Source organism: Martes martes (genome assembly GCF_963455335.1).
Source record: "Martes martes genome assembly, chromosome: 5".
Lineage (NCBI taxonomy): Eukaryota > Metazoa > Chordata > Mammalia > Carnivora > Mustelidae > Martes > Martes martes.
Window position 1 is genome coordinate 123,733,631 of NC_137892.1, and position 15,050 is coordinate 123,748,680.

The 15,050-nt window shown below is 55.5% G+C and overlaps 1 protein-coding gene across 2 annotated transcripts in view; it reads left to right on the forward strand.

The window, feature by feature from the left end:
- The window catches only part of TNIP1 (TNFAIP3 interacting protein 1), a 43,662-nt gene that overhangs the window by 7,241 nt on the left and 21,371 nt on the right, over positions 1–15,050 (forward strand). For both annotated transcript variants that reach the window (XM_080803334.1, XM_080803335.1), the window contains exons 2-6: positions 7,596–7,767; positions 8,953–9,087; positions 10,441–10,526; positions 11,864–11,947; positions 14,373–14,564. In XM_080803334.1, coding sequence (XP_080659460.1) covers positions 7,632–7,767; positions 8,953–9,087; positions 10,441–10,526; positions 11,864–11,947; positions 14,373–14,564 — 633 coding nt within the window. In that variant the 5' untranslated portion in view covers positions 7,596–7,631. The remainder of the gene's footprint in view (positions 1–7,595; positions 7,768–8,952; positions 9,088–10,440; positions 10,527–11,863; positions 11,948–14,372; positions 14,565–15,050) is intronic.

The window sequence follows — 15,050 nt, forward strand, 5'->3', positions numbered from 1 at the left end:
TAAGATTTTATATATAAATACATATATATACATATAGATGTACATATATACATATAGACATGTATGTAGTTGTATGTTTAAAGAAAATAGTATCCTGGAGTACCTGGCTGGCTCAGTTGGAAGAGCATACGACTCTTGGTCTCCAGGTCATAAGTACTAAAAAAAATAAATAAACTTAAAAAAGTATTCTAGGGGGGTGCCTGGGTGGCTCAGTGGGTTAAAGCCTCTGCCTTCGGCTCGGGTCATGATCCCAGGGCCCTGGGATCGGGCCCTGTGTTGGGCTCTCTGCTCGGCGGGGAGCCTGCTTCCCTTCCTCTCTCTCTGCCTGCCTCTCTGCCTACTTGTGATCTCTGTCTGTCAAATTTTTTAAAAAAGTATTCTATTATACTTTGCTTTTATTCTTAATGATGTTTTATGGACATCTTTTTATGTCCTTGCAAAGCAGTGTGCCCCATTCTTTTGATGGCTGCTTAGTATTCCAGTGGTTGAATGCACCGTGGTTCATTAAACCTGGTGGACATGTAGGACATTTTTCCTGTTACAAAGCAGGTGACAACGCACCTCTTTGTTCAGCCCCTGTGGGCAGTGACGCAGAGATTTCTAGATTCTTAGATAGAAGATTCCTGATTCAGGCAGTAACTTCTGGCCCTATAGATAACTAAACCTCAAGGCATACATTTCTGTAAGAGCACTTTGTTCTCAGCCAATCAGGCATGCAAGCAGGTATTGATATCATTGAGAAAGGACATTCTTTGCTGTGGGTGGCCCAAGGCTGCATCAATAGAAACATAATACCTAAAAAGGTGGAGGTGACCTGTTTGGTCAGGTAAACCACACCTGGGGTGTTGTGTCCAGTTTCAGGACTTGCTACAGATAGGCTAGGGGGAGACGGTTGAGGGGAATGGATAGGGAAGGGTCTGCAGGCCAGTCCCTCAAGGAACAGCACAGGAAACAGGGTCCGATTAGCTTCAAGAGAATGCTGCAGTCTTCAGGGCTGGACTGGAGAAGAGGAATATGGTGTTCCTGGTTCCACAACCTCAGAGGGCAGCATGTAAGGACTGGTGGGAGGAGAACTGGGAGTAGTCTAACTACAGCCAGTATTGGCTATGGGGCGGTTGGTCCTTAGGGAGGAAGTAGGGTCACTAAAGTTGGTCCTCTGGAGTCCCTTGGCTCCCCTGGGGACTGGATAAGCACAGGACTGCATTTCCCCAGATCTCCCTTGCAGCCTGAGATTCTAAGCCCCAGTGACTGCAGGGGATCAGGGGCAGACTGGGACCTGACTGTATACAAAATTAGAGGTATGTAGAGGCAGGGGCTGAGAACTTAGGAGTCTGTTCCAGCCAGACGCAGGACTGGTTTCCTCCCACTGAGCTTCAGCCCGTTGTCTCTTAGGCTGTGCAGGCCAGCAGAGAGGGCATCAGTGCTGGAGCCTGAACACGTAGAGCCGGAATTATTTGTTCTGCAGCTCACCAGTTATGTGTTCTTAGGCAAGTGACTTCACCTCTCTGAGTCTGCTTCCTTATCTGAAAACTAGAGATACTACTATCTAGCTGAGGGGGGGTTTCCTTGTTGGAAAACAGCTTTAAGTTTCCTCTCTATGCGGTGAGAAGAACACAAGGTCGTGAGCCTCAAGCGGCAGCCCAGCGCCTAATCTGCAGCGGACTTAACTGCAGGCACTCTCCCAGCCCTCAGCAGAGCCTCCTTGTCCTTCTTTCTCAGTGGCTCGGGCCAGCTCCTGGCTCTGGTCCAGCCTCTCATCCCCAGGCTGTGCTATGGAGCTTGGGTGTTGGAGGCCAGGTGGGGGCAGTGGGGCTCCCTGGGCAGGGGAGGGGAGGAAGGGAGGACACAGAGGAGATGTGGGGACACAGTTCTCAAGCTGGGCTGAAGCCGGGGTGCCTGCTAGGGCAGAGGGGAGGACCCCGCGAAGGGCTCCAGACATCATCTGCGGGTTTCTCCACTGCCCTTGGTGGAGGGGAAGGCACCCGGAGAGCGCTTGTAGGAGGACTCTTGGTTCAGGGAAATCCATGTGGGCGTTAGGAGGGATTGGAGCTGAGGAGAGCAGCCTTCTCCAGGTCAGACGGTTGTAGGAGGGGGTGATAATAAATTGCAAGTTCCAGAACGTCAGAACCAGAAGGGGCCTTACACATTGCCTAGTGGATCCCTTGTGTTATGTTATTGCTAGCGTTGCAAATACAGACCCCTTCTTTTGGGAAACTGAGGCCCAGTGAGGGGCAGATGTTCGCTCTGACGGACCTTGCCTTGATCCCACAGCTTCTGGGCCCAGTTCCCTGGATTACATGCTATGCCTGCAGCCTCTTTATTACCGAATTGTCGCAAAGACCGAGTAAGCCCTTGGCTCATGGCGAGGAGCCAGGATGGGCACCCTGATGGGTGGCCCTGGGTCCGTAGTTCCCCTGACGGTGAAATGGGAGGTTGGGGGACGACCTGAGGTCATCATGAAGTACGAATGCGGAGAGATTTTTGCTTTAGTTTGCAAGGTGCTTTCATGCCTTCCTGTCACCCCTGCGGGGTATTGCAGGATAGTCCCACCTACTGTTGAGGAAGAGGAACCTCAGATGCTTCCCAGCCTTTTGTGAATGTGTTTTCTCAGTCCATCGGCTTTTGGGAACCACATCTTCATTGACTGTGGTTGGACCAGCGTCCCTACTTAAAGGCCTTTCGGAGTTACCAGAAATTAAGTGGGTGTCACAACCTAGCTTACTGAGCCGGCAGAGGAACCTAAAAACTCCATTAAAAGGGGGAGTAGATGGGAGTGGGGGAGACTCGGCCCTAAATCGGTGGGGCAGAGTTATGGGGCTGCCCCAACCTTTTACTGAGAACCCACTGCGTGCCAGACATTTAACTAGGTGCTATACACACATCATTATTACTTTGGAAATTTTATTACTATAAAATGAACGTGTTTCTTGTTGAGTAAATCAAGTAATCAGGAAGTAAGAAGTAGAAAGTGAGAACTCCCTTCCCACCGTACACATATCGTTGCATTTAATTTCATCAGTCTGACAATCTCTCACTTTCCTTGTTTTGCCACAGAGGCAGCCGAGGCTCCGAAAAGGCACGCAGCCTCAGGGGTGGACGGGGCAGATGGGGCTGGGATGAGGGAGCAGCAGACACCGATAAGGCCCCCAGGGGCAGGCAGCCCAGGAGCGGGGCTCCTGCTCAGGGGCATGTGCCTGGTCCCCAGAGCCCATTTCAGTGTTGTGCTGCGCGCCCTGCTTCATCCCACACCCCACGTCGTGTCGGGATCCTTTCTTCCTGACTCCACGGCTGTGCCATCCTGAGTGTGTCGGATCGCCTCTCTTTCCTTGCCTTGCTGCTGCCTCCCAAGGCTTGGGTCTGCGGGGATCCTTAGGCCAGCTCGACACCATCCCCTGCTTTCTCTCTAGTCCAGGCTCCTCCCTTTGCACACAAGGGAACCGACATGCAGAGAGTGGACAGGTTTGCCCACGGCCATGAAAGGCAACAGAGTAAATGCGAGCACCTTTGGACTTTCTGTCCGGAGCCTCCTTTCCTAGAGATCGCTTCCCTTCAGCCCTCTGTGAGCCCCTCCCTCAGGCATCCCAGGCAGCCCCTGCCTCTGCCTCAGGAGGTGGCCTGGGAGACCTTCTGGGACCTCCTAGCTTCCGGTACCAGAAATCTGCTTGGACTTTTCCTTTGGGGGCAAGAGGAACTTCGTTTCCTCCAGTCTGCAGCCAGTGCCTGGTGGCTTTAACCCACTGAGCCACCCGGGCGCCCATGCCCAGTGCCTTTAGTCTGAGCTTATTCACGTTCCCAAGTGGGCCTCAGTTTCCTCATCTGTCCAACAGATATCCTGCCTTCTTCCCAGACTGTTAGGACAATCAGAGGGGAAAACAAAGCCTGGGAAAATACCAGGCGTTTCGCAGATGTTACAGGCTATGCAGACCCATCTCTTTTGGAGGGCCTGGGAGCGTGCGCTCCCCCGCCCCGGCACCAGCACATGGATGATCACAAGACAGTCTCTGATGGGCCAAAGCTCTGCAGTGCGGGAGCTGAAACAGAGGCCGAGGGCAGTGGGCAGACTAGAGAGAGAGCAAGGACCCTGTGGTCCCAGCTCCGTCCTGACGTTGGGTGAGCTTGGTCTTCATGTCTGGGCCGTGACTTGTTGCCCTCACATCATGAGGGAGAGTCAGATGAGCTGAAGCCCAGGATGCCTGGACTGACCTCCAGTACTGCCCTGCGCCGGGCCCGGGGTCTGCACCTCTTGCCGCCTCCACGCACAGTCTGCCGTCTGTGGCGAGTGGAAACCAGCCGTCCGCTGAGGAGGCAGGAGAGCTGCGCAGCCCCTCCCTCAGAAGGCCTCTGGATGCCTGCTAAAGGGTCGTCCTGTTGCCCTTGGAGATTCCCTTCCAGCTCTGTCATCTTGGGAATGATTCCCCTTTTCAGGAAACGTTCTAGAAACAACACTGACAGGAGGAGAGTTCCTGTCTGCCCGGCAGTCATCCTGGAACTGCCGCTGACCATCTGGGCATGAGGTCAGCAGAACATGGAAATTCCCCGTTTCTCTTTTTGTGTTTCTTCCCTCCAGAAGTCCAGGCCCTCCCCCGGGTGGCTCCCTTGAGCTCCAGAGAGGGTTTTCTCACATCGGGCTGCTTTGTGTGGGTTCTGTTGACCTACTGCCTGCCAGCCTGTTCTCGTGCCCTGCCCCCGAGCCCTGCCTGCAAGGCCACAATTGGGGTGGGGGGTAGCCCTGCTTGCTCCTGCTTGGCTTCCCTGAACCCCCTTCCATGTCAGCTCCCCAATGCTGAGGGAGAACCTGAGCATCACAGTGTGGAGGACATGGAGATGGGGTTTCAATTCCTGTGCCCCACACCCTGCTCTCTCACTTGGCCACATGTCTGGGCATCTCTGAGGGAGCACGGTGGTGCTCGGCCTGGTTCCAGAAGTGTCCAGAGTCCTGCTGGTTGGCAGGTCATAGTCGTGCTCTGAGAACGCTTTCACACGGCCTCTCGGTGCAGAGGCAGGTCCCAGGCCCCTTTGGTCCTTCAGTGTCTCTGACTAGAGGCTTACTGAAGGTCTGTTCTGGGCCGCTTCGAAGAAACCCTGGCAGACGGGGTGGGCTTGGCCCTGCTCTCAGGGAGCCCCTGGTCACTGGGCTGGAGTGGAGTAGAAAACATGCCCACATCATGACATCAGCTGTGAGTTCTGTTCAGGGCGAGTGCAGAGGGGAGAGCAGGATCCAGAATAGCCTCCACGCCTCCTCTAGCCCTCTGTCTCCCCACTTGGGAACTCTGTTCCATTCTTGGTCATGGCTCACCGTCCAGGCACCAGACCTGTGCTGGTGACAGATGAGCATTCACACTCCCCCTCGAGGACCTTCTCCGTTGGGCATGCAGTTGCTTACACCAGCCCTGTACCCTGCATCCTGGGCTGTGAGTGTGTCGCTGGAGAGGCCCCTGAGGAGTGGGGAGCACAGAGGAGGGACTACCCGCCCCCCATGTCTGCCAGCATCTTGAGCAGCTTGTGGTGTGCCAGTCATGGTGCTAAGTCTTTATCCGCACGGTCTCGTACCTCAGTGAACGCTTGGCCCGCTTGAACTGCTCTGCTCTGTAACTTTGACCTTTTCAAGTTGAAAACAAGTCCCCCCTAAACTAAGTAATGACTTTTGTGTTGGCTGTGTGGGCAGCTGTCCTTTGCTTCTGTGGGGCCCAGCCAGGCGTGGGTTGCCTCTCGAAGTGTGTGTTCATCTTCTGCTTCTCAGTCTTTCAGGAAGGGGTCCCACTCACCAGAACGCTGTTTTTCTTTCTGGCCCGTGTCATTCCATGGTAATATGGACCCTTGGGGCAAAATTTCTTATTTCTTCTGCATGAGGTAGGGGAAACAGCCCAGAGGGTTCCTGATGGCTGGGCAGGTGTCATTCCCCAGGCTGGAACTCGCTGTCCGTCCCTTGGGTCTGAGTCTTGTTGGGGATGTAGAGCCCGTGTAGCAGGGCGTTAATTTAACTCGCTTGCTGAGGCCGAACTGGATCCTGGCTGCGTTACTTCGCCTCATGGAGCCTCCCTCACACAACGAGGCTAAAGTAGTCCGTATCTTAGGGCTGTTGAGTGGCTGACAGCAGATAATGCCCCAGAAGCGGTGAGTGTGGTGCCTGGCGAGGGGGCTGTCATGATCAGTCCTGATTAATGAATGGGGCTGTCATTATTAGCCCTTGTTCGCTCTTTTTTTTCAGTGAGCCCTGTGTGGGTGCTCAAAGGGCCTTTGTGGATTCCTGACTGAAGCAGTTTTTGCTCTAGGGGTGGTGATCTTGGGAGGGAGGTTTTAGGGCCCCAAGTCCTTCTGAGGCCCCGAGTGAAGCCCTTTGGAGCTCTTTCCTGTTGGCTAGCTCTTTGCAGGGCTGGAAGCCGGATCAGTTTTTCAGCCTCAGGGCCTTTGCACTTAACTCGTCTCTCTGCCTAGAATATTCTTCCCCCAGCTAGCTAGCTCCCTCAACCCCTTTGGGTCTGGCTAAAATGCCTCCTTCTCTGTGAGGCCTTTACTGACAGCTCCACCTAAAATTTAAGTCCCTGCCTCATACTTCCCCGCTTGACTTTTGTTCATAGATGTTTTAATCACCTCCAATACCGCATTTATCTCCCTTTGTATCATCTGTCTGTCTTGGCCACTAGAATGTGAGCTCCAGGAGAGCTTTTTGTCTGTCTTATTAGCTGGTCCTTTCCCAGCACCCAGCCTGGTACCTAGCACAGAGTAGATAATACATGAAGGAATGAATGGAAGGAGGGCATTTCTCTACTAAGTTACAGAACTGGGATTCTGAGACCGCTTCGCATGGCGGTGTCAGATGAAATAAAGCAGACGAAACCGAACACACTGATGCAAAACCCCGGCTGGCATGAGTAGATAGCGGTTGGATGGAAAATTCGTCTGTTCATTAGAACTGTAAGGGACAGACCGTACGCCATACAGGACTGAAGGACGAGGGTGACCGTGTCAGTTAGTATATTAAATATTAGTCAGGGTTTTTTCTTCTTCTTCTTTCTCTTAGAGAAGAGGACGTACCTATAAAGGAAACCTGGGATTGGATTGACTTGCTTATCCCTTAGGGCCCCGGGCGTCTTAGTCTAAAGATCACTGATTTAGTGTAAGACTTTCATTTCCCCTCAGAGTGGGGAAGGGACTGCCCGTCATCGGGCAGTGAGCCAATGGCGAGATTGTTGATTCATTCACTGAATGTTCACGGGGCACTCACTTCATAGCTCTACGGAGCTGGGGCTGTAGGGTCCCCGCCGACAGGACAGGAACTAGATGGTTTGACTCCCAAGTTCATTGCTCTTTCTTGTAGCCCCCACTGGCACCTCGGGTGGGTTGCTGTTCCGAATAAACCAGCAGGGCAGTGAGGCCGCTTGAAGAAACAGGTGGCGCTCTGGGGTTGTCTCTTCACAGAGACACGGGGTCTGGCTCAAAGCGGGTGACCCTGCTCTTCTGGCGTCCTGTGGCCAGACCAGCCTCGAGCGCTGTGCTCTCTCCAGGGTGATGGGGACCACCTTGCGGGGGCGCTGACGGACTAGGGTGCGTCAATGGCCTAGCCAGCCCCCTCACATGCTGTGTTGTCCTTACAGCCCCGTGGGCGTCACGGCAGGGCTTGAGCCACCCTCATGGAAGGGAGAGGACCATACCGGATCTACGACCCCGGGGGCGGCCTGCCTCTGGGAGAGGCTTCCGCAACTTTTGAGCGCCTAGTGGAGGAGAATTCCCGCCTGAAGGAAAAAATGCAAGGGATAAAGATGTTAGGTAAAACAGAGCCTGCGCCGCCCCCTGCAAGCCTCCTCCCGCAGCCTGCCCTGCCTGCTGGCCTGTGCCTCGCCCGAACCGTCCCTCTGCCCCTCCGGGCCCAGCGCTGGCTCCCGCCTCACAGCTCTGTCTTTGCGCACTCCTGTAGCATGTTGGCAGTGTCCCCGGCCCCGGTTCCCTGGCCCCGATTCCACAGTGCCATGGGGGCTGGACTCAGGACACCAGAGTGACCTAGAAGGAGGGGTGGGGCGGGGAAGGGGGGAGGAGCTGGAAGGCCCAGTTTGTGCACATGGAAACAGAATGGCCTCGTCTTCTTGGAAGCTCCAGAAATGGGAGAGCTGGCCTTACCAGGCCAACAAGGGCACAGTCCCCAAGTGTTGGAGCAGGGAGCTGAGCTCGGCTTGAAGCAAAGCAGGGATAGGTCCCTTGGTTTCTCTTTTCCTGGCTTTTGCTGGAGCTGTCCCCTTTGCCTGGAACAAGTCTGCTTATGTCCTTATGACTGAACCAGTCCAGATGCCATCTCTTCCTCCGTGTGAAGGATTCACTGATGCCCTGTCCAGAGGAGTCTCTTTGCTCTCCGTACCCCTAAAACTCTTCCTTTGCTTTGCTGCCACCTTTTCTGGCTGTAGGCCTTGAGGGGTGAGCATAGGTCCCCAGTTTTCCAGCTGCTTACTCCTTGCTTGGCAGATCTCTGCTTGGGATGGCAGATTAGGCAAGGGGGAGTGGAGTTCCCCATTTTCCACTTCTGAAAGGAAAACTCAGGCCCAGGGGGTGGTGGTATTACCAAAGGTCTCCTCCCTTCAGGCAGCCCCTGACTGGTGGGTGTAGGCTGTGGGTAGGCCCCAGGGGCCATGATGGCTGCTCTCAGAAAGCCCCTGGCTTTCTGTAGAGTCCCTGGCCAGGTATGGCAGGAATGGGTCAGCAAGATAGCGCCTGAAGGCCAGGAGTTTGTTTTCGGTTCCCCTCTACCCCATTTTCCCTGATTGCCGGGCCCCTTCTTTCCCTACCCATTTCTGCTTGGGGGCTGGAATGATGTGTGTCGCATTCAGCCCACAGGTCGATGGTTGGGGCACAGCCCAGGGCCCGCAGCATCAGAAGCTACACAGAAGCAGGCTTAGGGGTGTGGGGCTGGGAGAATGGGTACACTGATCTGAGTAACTCCTTTGCTCCCCATCACCTCCCCAGGGGAGCTTTTGGAAGAGTCCCAGATGGAAGCATCCAGACTGCGGCAGAAGGCAGAGGAGCTGGTCAAGGACAGCGAGCTGCTCCCAACGCCGTCTCCCTCGTTGGCCTCCTATGACCACCTGGCTGAGCTCACAAGTATGAGGGGGGCCCGGGTGGGCCGCTGCCTTTCCCCAGACTCCTAACTCTCTAGATCTGAGCAGTGGCCTCCCTCCTCATTCAGAAACCCACATCGCCTCCATTGGTCCTGAGGTCACAGACCCTCCTTCTCATTGTGTTTTGTCTCCAGTATCCCTTAGAAGGTCAGACATGGAAGGGACCTCAAAATCATTCTGTCCAAAAGTGGCCGGGGACTCAGCACTCCAGAGGCCCTGGCACACCTTAGTGATGGGTCACAGTCCCCTGCACCCGGGATGTGGCCTCAGGGTCTGTAGCAGCGTATTTGTTCCGCACATCTTTAATGAGCAGCTACTGTGTGCCAGGCATCAAGTTCCAGGCAGCTGCTTCGAGCCACTCAGAGTTGGCACATGGGTTGAAAGCTCTCGGTCTGGCCCCACTCGTTCCATTTTACCACGGGGGAAGCTGAGGCCTGTGGAGGAATCTGGATTTCTTGTTAGCCTGATGCAGTGTATTTCAGGTGTCAGGTACCCGCACATCTATTAAAGGGGAAACATTGACTAGGGGGATGGCTTGCAGTCCTGATTGGGGTCACCACACTTTCCTTGGCATGTCTCCGAGTGCAGGGCAAGGTCAGGGACCAGGGAAGCAAAGGTCCCCTCACGTGAGGCTCAGGTGCCTTCTGCTGCAGCCTGCCTCTGGTCTTGGCCCAGGCCCGTGTGCCGGCCTTCCGCTGGCTGGGGGTTACCTTCGCTGAATGGACTAGTGAAGAAAGTGATGATCCCAGAGTCCGCTGCGCTGTAGTCAGCGGGAGCTTCCAGCCTCCACTGGTCTGCTCAGCAGTGGATTCGGAGTCCCAGCTTGGCATCGGGCCCACCCCCTGAGGGGACATGCAGCCACCCTCCAGCGGCTCCAGGAGGTCAGGGAGAGCTGAATCTGAGTCCTGGTTTTGCCATTGCTGGCCGTGTGACTGTGGGCCGGTTGGTGACCTTTCCTGGCTTCCTGTTTCATTACTTGATAGTGGAGATACAGAGCTGTCCCAAGTATTGGCTGAGATGAAAATATAAAAATACTTGGTTAATCATGAAGCATTCCCCCTTGTCATCAGGGAGGCATGTCCAGGGTAGTGAGGAGCAGAGGCCACCTTGGGAATTTTCCCAGCAAGTGCAGAGCCGATGTCTCTCCACCCAGGTTCTGTCCCCAGTATTCTAGTCATTTTCCTAGGCTACCTGCCCCCGGTGGGACCACCTCCCATTTTCCCAGACTCATGTAGGGAACGCTGAGAAGGCTTCTGGCCTGGGCTGTCCTCGAGGGCATGGGACATGGGCTTTCCCCCTTTCCCTGCTGCTTATCCATGTGTTCTCAATTCTCCAGGAAAGGACATAGGTGGCCCAGCACCACCCGCTGACCCTGCACACCCCAGCGACAAACCCGAGCCAGTCCAAAAACCTCCATCCAGCGTAAGTTACATTTGGAACCATGGCTGAAAGTTGCCTGGACTTCAAGGGCCCGATGGTAGATACAGGAATTTGGAGAGAGAGGGTTGAAGTCAAAACGCTTGGGTTTTGACTTGCTAGGTGATACTGGGCAAGTTGATCTCTGTCTCCTTGGGGCCTCACTTTCCCTGTTTTCAAATGAAGGTCATAGTTAACACTTAACCAGGAAGACCCCAGGATGCACAGGGCATTCCTCCCATCTACTGAGTTGCATAATGCCGAGCGTGTGTTGACTGTACACAGTGCTGGGAGACTAGATAGATGTGACCTGGAACTCTTCTTCTCCAGGGGTCTCAGACAGTACTTTCTCCAGATTTGCCTTGAGAAGTTCTTCTTGGTATCCTAGGACTGGAAGGGGCCATAGTGGTCATATGGTGTAGGGTCTTCATCCTACAGATGAGTTCCAGACAGGGAAGAACATTTTGCTCTAAGGTCGTGCAGACCACTGGGGAAGTGGAGGTGAAAGGGATGCTTGGCAGGGTGGGGCCGAGATCCCGAGCTGGGTTCTTGGTGGTGGGGAGGCTCAGCCGAAGCTGAGCGCAGAGACCCTTCCGCCTGTCTGCCCGTTCCTGGGATGAGGGAAGGGCTGGAATAGTCCTTGGAGACCAGATTCAACTGCAGTCCCAGAGCCAGTTCCTGGTTGAGGGGAACCATTGGCTTGTCGGTTGGTTACACAACCATGCATCCTGCGTGGTATGGTTGAGAGGTGTGATCGTCTGAAAGTCCTTGGCCACCCGCCCTGCAGTTGGGTGACTCCTGAAAGGCTCTCCAGATTTGTTGGTATATCCTTGGGCCTTATCGCAGACTGGTCCACGCCTCTGAGGTCACTGGGACTGGGTCGGCAAGGCCAGCCTGGGACTGCCCTGGTATGGGCCCTGCTAACCACGATCCGTGCTGCCTGCCTTTGCGTGAACTAAGGATGTGCCCTCGGTTTCCTCATCTGTCCAAAGAAGATAGGGCCCTCTGATCTCTCTGTAGGTAGCTTTGAGAAACACTGGAATTTCTAAACGTGCAAGGCCTAACGAGCTAGTTAGCAGTTCAAGGTCACTAGCCCCACATCCCCGTTTTACAGATGAGGAAACTGGTGGTGGAGGGGAAAGTGACCTCACATCACACAGTGGGGTGCGGGCAGACCTGCTGGGAATCCTGCTGTGGGGGCTCACAGGAAGCCATGTGGAATTGCCCTGTGGGCACAGCCTGTGCGCGGAGGGGCTGCCCGGACGAACTCCTGCTCTGTCACGAGGCCCCAGAGGGGCGAGGTGGTGTTCTCTCAGGCAGTCCCTAACTCCCTTTCTGTGCAGGGCACCTCCTCCGAATTTGAAGTGGTCCCCGCCGAGGACCAGACTTCTCCCCCAGCAAGCGGCGGCCATGCCAGAAACACAAAGGTGAGTGGATGGCGGGTCTCGGCTCATCCCACGTCTCCTCTCTGTTTCAGTCACCTGGCGCTGTCAGAGAGGCACAGGATCGCTCACATCCCTGGGGCACTCTGGAGTCACTTGGGGATACACAAGGGGCTGGGGCAGGGGGCGCTTCTTGCTCACATATGCAAATTCCTGGCCGATGACTTCCCCGACTGGGGCCGCACAGGCACCCGACCATTGAGAAAGCCTGGGCACGCTGCCAGCCCCGCTGGTCTTGGCCTTGTGCTGGGCACCTCCACACACTGTGAGTCAGCTTCTGGGCCTGTGGGCTCCTAGCCTGGATGGAGGAGAAAGGCCCAGAGAAGCCCCAAACAGCTCAAGGCAGGTGATTTACCCTTTTGTGCAGGCTTACTACTCCTCCCAGGTCCCCTCCTAGGGTGTTTATGCACACACATGCGTGCGCGCGCACACACACACACACACACACTCTCTCTCTCTCTCTCTCTCTCTCTCTCCTCCAGCTCTGGGGGTGTCTCCCCAGCTCCCTCTTTCCATACCTCATCCTGCTTGCTGCCTTTACTCCAACTCTGTCCCCCTCTGCTCTCTCTTAAAATGGCAGACTTAGTGGAGAACCGTTGCAGAAGGTCTAGAACATTCTTTGGAAGTTTTAAAAGTCCTGTCCTCTCCTCCTTCTGCCTCTGTGTCCACTTTGAGATTTTTTTGGTGCTGATTATATGGCAGGAAGTGGCCTGACTCTTCCCCATGGTTCCTATTTCCTCCTCCCACTGAGGACTAAGGGGCAGGTGTTGCTCCTTGATTCAGTGGTGGTGTGTTGTGTCTGTCAGTCCCCCCGCAGTGCAGGGTCCCCGTCAAGTGGTCATCTGGCTTACACTAGCACGCCCTCAGTGACAAGTGGGTCCTCACCGTATCGGGCAGGTCTGAGCATCAGAAAGGTTCTGCTCAGTCCCTGGAGGCTCTGAGGTGCTGGCTGAGGAGGAAAGACAGTGCCCTTCTCCGCCTCTCCCCCCGGCCCTGCCCCTGCTCAGAGAGTATGTCACTCTATGACCTTGGCCCAGTAGTTGTCTCGTGCTACTCCACGGTGTGCCTAGTCTGCACCAAGCAAAGGCAAGACAGCCTCCCTGCTCCCCGGGAGCAGGCTGGTGGGAGAGATCATGGAGATGAAGCGGTCCACGAGCCTTAGATAGAACAGCAGTCAGCACCTCCGAACCTCTGTGGGAAGAGGCAGTGGGAGAGCGAATGCCCAGCAGAAGCAGCAGCCTCAGCTCCTGGGAGGATAAGGTGCTAACAATATCACAGAGGCATTTGCCGAACGCCATGCAGTGGCCGTGGGGTACCTCCAGGGCAGCTGAGTGCAGAGACAGGGGAGCTCAGCAAGGCAGGTGCTGGATCAAGAGTCAGAAGTCGACATTCCAGTCCTGGCTCTGCCACTCACTAAGTCACTGGGCAACTTTGGGCAAGTTTCTTCTGCCCGTACTGTGGGTTCTTAGCCTGAGCCCTGAGGCTCCCCATGGCGCTGACGTCTGTGACTTCCATAAGTGTTTAGGGGAGGCTGCTGGAGGAGCTGAAGTGTGGGCCCGGCTGGGAAGGATGGGCAGAGGGGGCACTGTGGAAATGAAGACCAAGGAGGCGTGGGGCCTGGTGTGTGGAGGTCCAGGCAGGGGATGGTGGGGGATCAGATACCCAGCAGGGGAGCCGGGCTCGATGCAGTGAACTCTAAGGGGCCAGTGAGGATCCTTGGGCTTGGTGTTGGCATAACTAAGGTACCATTGTCTGGTAAGAATGTTCTAGACAGGAGAGGTGCCTAAAGAGAGAGAGAGAGAGACTGATTACTGAGATTGGACTCCCACAGTTTGCTTCATTTCTTACATGCACTACTAGATTGGGGCTTGAACCTTCTAGAGGAGTGGTTCTTGACCCGTTTTGACTCCTGGGCTCCCTGAGGAATTGATGAGTGCTTGGACCATTCCCCGGAAGAGACACACCTATAGACACAAAAGTAGTGTAGGTTTCTGCATGGCTCCCTAGTCGAGAGTCCCTGAACCAAAGAAGCAGTGCTGTTTATAAAGGGACACCCCTCTCCTGGGCTTGCAGCTTTCACATCTCATTCGTCCTCCTGGGAACCCTGTGAGGCAGAGGGGAAGGGAGGAGTGTGTGTACATTTAGTAGAGGACGCAGAGGCCTGGTGGACGAGCAGTTTACCCATAGGCACCCAGTGAGGCCCAGAGTGTGTGAGGAAGGTGGGCCCAATGCTGGTGAGCCAGCCTGTGGCCTGGGAGTCCCAGGTCCTGCCCCGTGAGTCAGCCCCAGACAGGGAACCCGTGTAACTGGGGTGCCTGAGGCTCAGGGGGGAAACTGAGTCATGAGGCACGGGAGGGAAGCTGAGGGAGAATGGCTGGTGATGAGTGGTCCATGTGTACCCCCCCGCCAGGCTTTGGGTCCCCTGCCCCACGAGGACAGCAACCTGATGCTGCATTTGCAGCGGCTGGAGAGCACACTGAGCGTGTGTGCCGAGGAGCCAGACCACAGCCAGCTCTTCACGCACCTGGGCCGCATGGCCCTCGAGTTCAACCGGCTGGCCTCCAAGGTGCACAAGAATGAGCAGCGCACCTCCATCCTGCAGGTGAGGCCGACTGCGGGGCGTGGGGGGGAACGGGGACGGCAGGTGTGCTCCCTCTCCGCCTCGCCCACCCCCGCTCTTCCTGGAGAGCTTGGGGCCCCTCTGAGGGTGATGTTGGGGGCTGACCCCGGGCTTACTGTTCAGGGTGGTGAGCAAGGTAAGGAAGTTGTGGGAAGGCCGGAGGAAGAGGCAGGAAATTGGAAATGTGTGTGGGCAATGTGAATGTCATGGTCCGGGGGTGCCACCGGGGAGTGGGCGTGGGGACTTGGTAGCAGCCCCGCCTCTAGTGGTGGAAGAGTTGGGATTTGCCTGCAGTCCATCATGCTCTGAATCCAATGCCCGAAGCACCCTTCCCGCCTCCCAACTCTCCCTGCGCCGTAGCCGTGACGTCAGGTTCCCTCCTGGGTCGGGCCGGGCCTTGGAATAGAATGGTCCTTGCTTCCAGTAGGGACTTTTTGGTTTGTTCAGTTGTATGAGGATGGACAGGTC